At 39.4% G+C, this 9,944-nt stretch overlaps 1 protein-coding gene across 1 annotated transcript in view; it reads left to right on the top strand.

The window, feature by feature from the left end:
- The first annotated feature begins 408 nt into the window (after positions 1-408).
- LOC102869221 (cubilin-like) overlaps positions 409-9,944 on the top strand; it is a 396,294-nt gene continuing 386,758 nt past the window's right edge. Inside the window, exons 1-6 of the mRNA XM_006894323.1 lie at positions 409-521; positions 1,163-1,292; positions 2,661-2,756; positions 3,518-3,556; positions 6,607-6,708; positions 7,352-7,455. Of these exons, the coding sequence (XP_006894385.1) occupies positions 409-521; positions 1,163-1,292; positions 2,661-2,756; positions 3,518-3,556; positions 6,607-6,708; positions 7,352-7,455 (584 nt within the window). The remainder of the gene's footprint in view (positions 522-1,162; positions 1,293-2,660; positions 2,757-3,517; positions 3,557-6,606; positions 6,709-7,351; positions 7,456-9,944) is intronic.

Below are 9,944 nucleotides of genomic sequence, written 5' to 3'. Positions count from 1 at the left end.
GTTTGCTGGTTCTCTTCACTGTTTGAGAGATCAGAAAAGCAGTTAAACTTCGTAACTTGGCAATGTCTTAAACAAGTATTGTCTTAGTGGATATTTTTAAAGCAGCTTATTACTGTTTCAAAGGTCAAATAGATAATGATTAAATTGTGCATCATCACTTAAAGGCAGATTTTGACCTCTAGCAAGTTGAAAAGTACTGAAAAATCTAAGATCATTTACACCCCTCAGGGAAGTCAGGGGTGGGGGAAGTAGTGTTCTGAGACAAATAACAAAGAAGTGACTCTCCAGTGGCCAGGATACTCCACAGGTCAAAGTATATGTGCCTGGCTAGCTGTTCTCCAGTCTTTCATTCTCAATCCGTTGAAGTTGCCTGCCTGACCTGGCAACCTTGGAGGGCCGGTGAGGAACATGTCCTCACCTTTTCTTTGGAGCTTGGTTATTTTATGGACATTTACTGAGTTAGATGGTCAAACCAGAGTAACTGAGCTGCAGAGACACAAGAGAAACTCCGGTCTCCAACAGTAAGTAGTTGCATGGGTTGTGTCTGTGATGGACTATTAAGAAAAAAAAAAAAAACATCACTATTGAATCAATTATGACTCATAATAACCATGTGAGAAGATCTATCTTATTGGGTTTCCATGGCTGCAATCTTTACAGAAATAGTTTCTCACACCTTCTCCAGTAGAGTTTTCTGTCGGCTGGTGGGTTCGAGCCACTAGCCTTTTGGTTATCACCAAGCACTTAGCCACTAGGTTTCACAAAGACCTAGATAAGCTAAGGTGTAATTTTTCTTGAGGGCAACAAAGATGTTAAAAGTAAACTGGAGAAAATATTTGGAGTGATGTATGAAGTCAATGTTTTACAGAGAAAACTTTCACTTATCATTTTACAATGGAGTCAAATATGCAATTACTACGAGACTTCTCCAGAGACTTTGTGATTGTAGATAAACAGGGGAAATATTTAAAAATGTTCGCTATGACAATGCTTACTTAAGACATTGACAAGTTATGAAGTTGAGTTGATAACAAACTGAAGACATCTAAATTCTCTAGTGACAAACTTTGTTTCTATTTTTAGATTTAAAGAGACATATGTGTTCCCTCTCCCTCTCTCTCTCTTTCTTTAGCTAATGTGTTTTCTTGTTTGAAACATATAGGCCTCGAATTGCTACAGAGAGGGGGAATTTAGTTTTTATTACTGATTCTGCCCAAAACATTGAATTCAGAACTGGATCCCTTGGGAAAATTAAATTAAATAATGAAGACATCAATGAATGTTTACATCAGGTAAACTTTTTGTAGAAATATGTATAACTATGCATATTAAGAAATAGAATTCATAGAAATATAAAATATAAAGAATAAAATAATTAATATCATACATAAGTATATATAGTATATATAAGTATATAATATACTGTTTGTATATTGAAGTCAATTCATGTAGTCCTATGTAGTGACATAATTGAATAGGTCTATGTAAAACTGTCTCTTGAAACCTATAATGTGGAGGTGATGCTAGTCCTTGTTAAAGGTCAATGATCTAGTGTTTAAAGGTAGAGGGATTAATCCTGATGTAAAGTACAAGGACACATATCATCATCCAGAGAAGATGCATACAGTGGTGTTAGAACTGCTCTGTCAGGAGAACATTGGCCTAGTTATTCTTCTGTGATACTGTTGTCCTTGTATTCCACTGAGTTGATTCTGAGGCATAGCAATACCATATGACAGACGAGCACTGTTGCATAGGGTTTCCTGGCCTATAATCATTATGGGAGCAGGTCACCAGATTTTTTTCACTCGGTGTAACTGCTGGTCATTTCCAGTCACTGGTGGGTGCTAACCACTGACCTTTTAGTTAATTGTAGAGAACTTGACCTTTGAGCCTCTAGTGCTTCCTTACTGAATGTTTCTGTACTTCAGTTCTTAGTATTTGCTACATCATGCCAAAGTATTGGTAGTAATGTTAGAAGCTAGAATAATTTAGAACTTACTCAAACCCATAGTCTGGTAGCCTAGTGTCAAGAAGGTGCACTGCAATCCCAAAGGCACATAGTTTGAATCCACTAGCTGCTCTGCAGGAGAAAGATGGACAGTCTTCTCCTGTGTGATTAGCTGCCTCTGAAAACCTGCTGGAGGGTCAGATATGTATCAATTCTGACTCAGTGGTACACAACAACAATAGCAGCATGACCTATACACTATGCTGAGTACTTTATGTACATCGTCTCATTTGACCCTATGAGGTGAACTCTTATAATTCCATTTAAAGAAAATATAAAGGAACTTTGCAGCAGTTAAATAACTTGCTCAGGACACCTAGTGAATTTCTGAGCCAAGATTTAGAAACCAAAAATTCAGATCCCAAACGAGGTTTCTTAACAAACACCCTAAGCTATTATTATGGAGAAAAAGCGTACAGGGGAAAATAAATGGATGTTTTTAACTGAAAAAGGTTAAGTTAAGTCAAATTCTGTCGTGACTATTTCCGTCTGATGCTTATTCTACATGGCATTGCTTTGGTTTTTATAATAATAGGCAAAATCTTGGTGCTTAAAATAGAACACTGCTCAAGATTTTTATTATGCTGTTAAATCCCATTCTTATAAAAATACTTTTTCACCAGCATTTTCCTTTTAAAATTTTAATTAGATCCAGAGGAATAAAGATGATATTACAGATTTAAAAAGGACTGCAGCTGATGTGCCTCAGAATATATCTAGTCAAATCCATCAGCTTAATTCCAAGGTAAGTCACAGCCACATCATTAACTCAACTTCAACAGTAATGATTTTACAGTAACGTTTCTATTAGCTTCATATCCTTAAGTAAGAAATTTAAGTGGCTTTCTTGTTATGGCTCATACTTTGGATATACTGTCAGGAGTGGCCAGTCCTTGGGAAAGACAGAGGATCAGAGAAAGACCCTCAACAAGATGAATTGCCAAGGTGACTATAACAATGAGTTTGAGTATATCAGAGGTGGTGATGATGGCACAGGACAGGACAAGGTTCAGATCCGTTGTTCATAGGATTGCTGTAAGTTGTAGTCAACTTGATGGCACCTAACAGCACTAATTCTGGACTTTGGGGCTAAATGATGTAGCTTTAATAGAGACGGCAAAGGTGGTCTTGAGCAGAGGGCTGGACATGCTGAGTCTTGACTTGTTACGTAAGTCAGCCTGGCTCAAACTTTCACTGCAACTTAATTGATAAAGTGTCTGTGTCCTGCTTATTTACAAAGATTCCTGGAGAAGCAATGAATCAGTTGGTGGAGTGTGGTTTGCACTCTGTTTGAAAATTAGCATTTTTAAAAATCTATGCTTTGAATAAGAGAAGAAGGAAAGGAAACCTGGAGAGGAGATGATTATAGAGAGAAAAGGAAATAAGAGCAGAGCGAGCGTGATTCCTGAACATTGGATTAGGACAATGATTTCAAGGCTATAATGTCACGTATGAAATACCTTTGAGCTAGCTAATTGCTGCTTTTTCTCTCCCCTCCAATGCTAGCTTCTGGATCTCGAGAGAAAATTCCAAAGCTTACAGCAGGTAAGCCTCATCACTATTATATATGTCCAGCTTTTACTGAAGATAGTCAAGTATCACTGGCAGAACTAGCATCCTTATTTTAAGAATGAATGACTAATAACTATGTAGGGTTTTAATTGTTTTACACAATAATTTAGTCCTCATCGCAGTTTCCCAGGATACAGATGAGGAATCTGAGTCTGAAAGCAATGAAGTGACCAGTGTGAAGTCATTTGACCCTGTTTGGCAGTCCATACGTCCCTTCCCTTTCATTGCGTTAAAGTAGATTTAGGAGCCCAGGCTAACGTGCCAATGAACGTGACATACAGGATGAACTTTTGAAAGGCAAAACACATTCTCGAACATTAAACTCAGTCACCAGGGGCATATCATAAAATGTTTCAAATTTCCTAAAAACATTTGCTGATAATTAAACATGACAGTTTCTTAGAGCAAATGGCGCTCAACTTCATTACATGCTGCATAGATGAGTTGTTATTTTAGTGTTAATATGCCTTTTGTCAGCTACCTACAACAACAGCTTCCTGCAACTACAACAACAACAATAACATGCCTTTTGTAGGTAGCTGACCTCTTATGTCTTTCATAGTAGCCAAGATCAGCCTCCCAAAGAAATGCACAGATTTATCCCCATAGTTAAGATTCTGAATAGCAGTCCAGCTCATTCAGGTTGAGAATCACTGCTCTGATCTTAGTTTTGGTTAAATGCCATGTGTTGTCCTCTGCATGTCTCTTATTTTTTCCTGACCTTGATAATACATTTCTCCCTCAGCCTTCAACCTGGTGGGTTTAAGTGAAAGGAAACAAGCAAGGCATAAAATCTTTGGAGCAAGACACTAGCTTTTGTTTTTTTGTGAGAAAAATTTACATTTAGAATTAGCTCGCTGGACTCAGTTTAGATGATCCCAATTTTGTTGGCAACATCCAAAGCATCATAATCAGGAGCAAGTCAAACATAGGCCTTCTTCTCTCCATCAGGCCTAATCAAAGTGTTGACCTTAGCCACATCAATGTCATAGAGCTTCTTTACAGCTTGTTTAATTTGGTGCTTGTTGGCCTTGACATCCACAATGAACACAAGTGTGTTGTTATCTTCTATCTTCTTCATAGCTGACTCAGTGGTCAGGGGAAATTTGATGATGGCATAGTGGTCAAGCTTGTTTCTCCTGGGGCACTCTTCTGGGGATATTTGGGCTGCCTTCGGAGTCTTAGTGTCTTAGGCTGTAGGAAGGTGGGTGACATGCGGACATTCTTTTTTTTTTTGGCTGTGGACGCTCTTAAGGGCTGCCTTCTTGGCCTTTAATGCCTTTGTTTTGGCTTCAGTTTTGGGAGGGGCAGGGGCTTCCTTCTTCGCTTTTGGCACCATCTTCGAAGAAGAAGACACTAGCTTTTAATCTCCTAAGGTGCTTGATGAATTCTACCAAAGGTCAAGGAGATCATGGTCAAAGTGAGCCCACAAACTGTGCTACCTACCCCCCATAGTTTTAATTATTAATGAATGTGAGGGCCTTTATGCCCTTGGAACAAGTACTCTCTTGGATCCACAGTCCCTGCCATTCCTTATTGGCTTCCTCCTGATTATTTTTGTACTGCAAAGCAGTAAAAATAGTGAATGAATTTGTGGTTCACTTTCTTAATGGTGTTCTTTGAGTAACAGAAGCTCTCCATTGGGGAGCTGACACAAAATCAGATAAAGAGAATAGTTGAACAAAAAGAAACCAGAAATACACTCCCACCTGTGTCCTGTTATTGTTATGTGTCATCAAGTGAGAACCAACTCATATCTGACATTCCAGTGAATATTCAGACACGATAAATTATACAGGAAGAGACTGCCCATCTTTCTCCTACAGAGCAGCTGATGGATTTGAATCTCCTGCCTTTGGATTGGCAGTGCAATTCTTTTTCCACGAGGCCACCAGAGCTCCCTCCCACATGTATAGGTATTTGAATGATAATAAAAATGGTGCTACCATGCAGTGGAGATGACTTTTCAGTAAATAAATGGTGCTGAGCCAGTTGCCCATTCTCTGATTTATAACTGCTAAATATTGTACAAAAATATACTAAGCAATGTGTACGTATTTGCATTCTTTAAAAACTGGCAATCCAACGCAGGTTAGATGATATGAACAGGGTATTTTTCTGTGCATAATCACTTACTTCAGATCCTCCCTAAAGATGTTTCCACTGATCCCAAAAGCATTAAAATACCACCCCACCCCCAAATTTACAAGATTAGAAGGGGTAGTGAGTATATGGTAAGATTCCTCAGGTTGTTGAGACAAAGGCAGGTCTGTTTGCAGCTCTGGTCTGAAAGCAGTCATGTGAGCACCAGAGTGTATTTAAACGCCACATTTCAAACAAAAGGATTGAAAAGAGTTCACTCCTCTTGACCTCTGGGAGGAGGGGTTGGCACTGAAAGATGATCAGATTTCAAACGCTTATCCAGAGCCACCAAAGAATAATGGAGAAGGAAATTAGACTTTTCATATTCTTTTCTTTGAGCATGAGCAAAGGTTGTTTTTATTTCTGCCCCTGAAAACTTGTCCACTAATTAAACAGAGTTTTTTTGAAAAGTAAAGTGAAACTCTTCTCCCTTGACCTAAATGGCTAAGTGCTTCTTACACACTTGACTGCTTTCCAAAAGGTTGGTAGGACATAGAAAGGTACCCTGTGGGGGGGGGGGGAGGGAGGAAGGGGGACGTTTCTAAAAGGTCACAGCCTTGAAAACCCTAGGTGGTAGTTTTACTCCTGGGATGACCATGAGGCAGAACTGGTGTTGGAGTAAGACTCCACAGTCATTATTCCTGGTTTATCTTCTTTCCCTGAACTATTTAATACTTAAAAAGTTGAAGGCTGAGAGGTTAATGGCAATTAACAACAACAACATGAAACACTTTTAAAATTTCACATCAGAGAGCTGATGTGAAGAGTGTAATTGCTGTGAAGTCTGGAGGAAGAACTCCCTCTGTGTCTTAGGAGTAGAATGGAATCAGTCACTGCAGGTACCACTGCTCCTGACTGCTCTGTGCCCGTCTTTGTTGCAGACAGTTGACAAGAAGGTTTGCAGCAGCAATCCCTGCCAAAACGGGGGAACCTGCCTCAACCTGCACGATTCCTTCTTTTGTATCTGTCCATCACAGTGGCAGGTGAGTCACTTGATCTGAGGTTAAAAAATGGCAATGAGTCAGCAGCTGCGGCTTTTGTGGAGTCCTTCAGATACATTTAATTCTCCATCCAAAGTGTCTGGGATTCAGTGGCCTTCCTAAGCAAAATTAATTCCACCTTGCCTGCCAAAACCAAAACAATGGCAAGTATGATTATATAACTCACAATACTAAAGCCATCTTAAGAAAGGGTTGACTTTATTGGATAATTACATGGGAGGGCAGCGTATTTTTGTTAGCATTAATTTAAACAGCTCAGCATTGCAAAGTGCTAAACAAATCTTGATATAACTATGGCAATTTTCTTGCCCCTCTTTAATAATGGTGGAAATGTTCCCAGCATGCACATTTCCTTTTAATTTCTTACAAAAGCTTTTCCAAGCTCAGTGCCAGAATGAAATGAAGATTAGTTTGTATAAGGATTCTCTTTGGGTAACTGATGTGATCTTGGGGAAAATCTCTGCTTCTTTTAGGCCAATCTAAGTAAAACTAGTATTATGATATTTGGTTTTACTGAAGACTTATTACTGCCAACATGCAAATCCTTAAACATACCTCATATTGACCCCTACTTGCTACTACTGTGACACCTGGCAAATGACTCTTATTCTTTCTATGAACACAGGGTCCACTCTGCTCAGTTGATGTTGATGAATGTGTAATTTATTCCGGGACGCCCTTCAGCTGCCAAAACGGAGCCACGTGCGAAAATACAGCAGGGAGTTACAGGTAACATTTTCTTTTTTTAAAATAGTGTGCTTTGGAGGGATTGAAACACCCTATAGTATCCAGAGTTAATACCTCCACTACTAGAGGAAATGAATACCCATGGGGGGAAATGAGTTCATACTTAACACATACATGTTGTTGTTTTTGTTGTGTACCATCGAATTGGAGCCAACCCATCGCTGGCCCTCCAGTGAATTTTCAGAGGTGGTTAATCGTGTGGCAGTTGATAGCCCATCTTTCTCCCACAGAGCAGCTGGTGGATTCGAACCTCATGCCTTCGGGATTGCAGTGCAGTTTATTGCCCTTAGGCCACCATGTAGCCATTGAATGAAATAAAGAAGAGCTCATGAGCTCTCAATTCTCATTCAGTGTACAAGTTCCTTATAGGCAATCTCCTCCAGTTTAATTTACAACTTTAGACACTCAATAGAGGGTCAGCTATGAGTTGATTTTGACTTGAAGGCAATGAGTGAGTGAGGAATTGAAGGAAGGCCATTCTGTTTGAAATAGAGTAAAAGGAGCATGGTGGAAGGTGATACAAGAATTAGTAAAGGTCAGATCACGTAGGTTCTTGGGGGAAAAGTTTGTATTTATCCTAAAAGCAGTGGTCATCACAAAGTAAAGCCATTAAAGAATTTCACCAGTGTACTACTACTACTACTACTACTATTACTTCATGGCTTGTCCAAGCCATGGTCTTTGCAGTTACTTACTATGCATCAGAGAGATGGGTGATGAGAAGGGATGACAGAAGAAGAATCAATGCCTCTGAGTTGTGGTGCTGGGAAAGAGTCTTGAATACACTTTGGACTGCCAGGAGAATAAATAACGATTTGGAAGCTCCATCTCACATACTTTGGGCACTCGTCTTGGAGGGACCAGTCTTTGAAGAAGGACTTATGCTCGGAAGGGTAGAGGGACAGCGCAAGAGAGGAAGACTCAGGATGAGACATATTGACACTGTAATTGGGACAATGGGATTAGGTGTGCGGGAGTCAGTGAGACTGGCTCAGGATAGGGCAGGGTTCAGAGCTATTGTATATATGGTCACTATGAGTCATGGGTGACTCAATGGCACATAAGAACAGCTACTGCTGCACATGGACAGTTAAACGATCAACAGCCAAAAGCTTGATGATTTGAATTAATCCTGAGACATATTGGAAAACAGACCTGCTTTTGATAGGTCACAGAGTGATAACACAATTACAAAATGGGCAAAAGACATGGAAACAATTTTCATAGAAGAAGATATTCAGATGGCAAACAGACGCATGAAGAAATGCTCCAAATCACTGGCAATGAGAGAAATGCAAATCAAAATCACAATGAGGTACCATCTCACTCCAGTAAGAGTGGCAAAATTTAACAGGACAGCAAGTAATAGATGTTGGAGAGGATGTGGCAAGAAAGGAACTCATGCATTATTGCTGGGATTGTAAAATGGTGCAAACATTCTGGAAGGAAGTTTGGTGCTTCCTCAAAAAGCTGAACATAGGACCCAGCTATTCCACTACTTGGAATATACCCTGAGGATATGAGAACTGAGGCACAAACTGAGATTTATACACCAGTGTTCATAGCAGCATTATTCACCATCACAAGAACATGGAAACAGCCCAAATATCCAACCACAAATGAATGGATTGAGAAATTATGGTACATTCACACAATGGAATGCTATGCAGCACACAGGAGCAATAACTTTGTAAATTATTACCTAACTTGGGAGGGACTGGAGAGCATTATGTTGAGTGAACTAACTCAGTCCCACAAGGATAAATATTGTATAAAACTGTTATTGTAGAATGTATATAAGGATCCAGAAGGGTTGGGAAAGGCAGAGGGATGTGGCTATGCAGGGGAAGGGGGAATGAATCATTGGGTTGTACAATTTGATAGGGGGGGGTGTGAGGGAAACGGAATGAATTTGTTCACGTTTGTATTGGAATTTTTTAAATAAACTAGTAGAGGGAAAAAAAGCAAAAAAAAAAAAAGCCAATCCCAAATAAACCCTCTATGGAACAGTTCTGCTATGTAAACGTGGGGATCACCATGAGCCTGAACTAGATTGATGGCAATGAGCAACAACTTTAGTAGTATATCTTCAGCCAACCTCTGTGTAAAAAATATATTCACATGTCAAGGTGAGAGGTTGAACTGAGGCTTCTTCAAACATTATCTTTTATTGAGTTTCTTTAATTTTCTACAAGGTTTCTTATAATGAACATGGAACTCAAGTCTTTTTTCCTAATTTACTTTGTCAAATGACCTGTCCACAGCATGCTTCTGCTGGGCACAAGCCTCGTCTTCCCTGACATCTGGGTTGAGCGAGGCATCGTATGTTTCAGAGTCTCCATCCTTCTCCAGGAACACTGGCCAGTAAAAACTAAATTGGCTCATGAATTATCTTCTTAATAAAGTCTAAATTTTCTTCTAGATCAATGTCAAACTTAATAGTTGTTGTTGTTGTTATGTGCCATTGAGTC

The sequence above is a fragment of the Elephantulus edwardii genome, unplaced genomic scaffold (genome assembly GCF_000299155.1).
Source record: "Elephantulus edwardii isolate Elephantulus edwardi_28Jun2011 unplaced genomic scaffold, EleEdw1.0 scaffold00139, whole genome shotgun sequence".
NCBI classification, from domain to species: Eukaryota; Metazoa; Chordata; class Mammalia; order Macroscelidea; family Macroscelididae; genus Elephantulus; species Elephantulus edwardii.
Note: the sequence above shows the minus strand (reverse complement) of the source record. Positions and strands in the feature narration are given on the sequence as shown.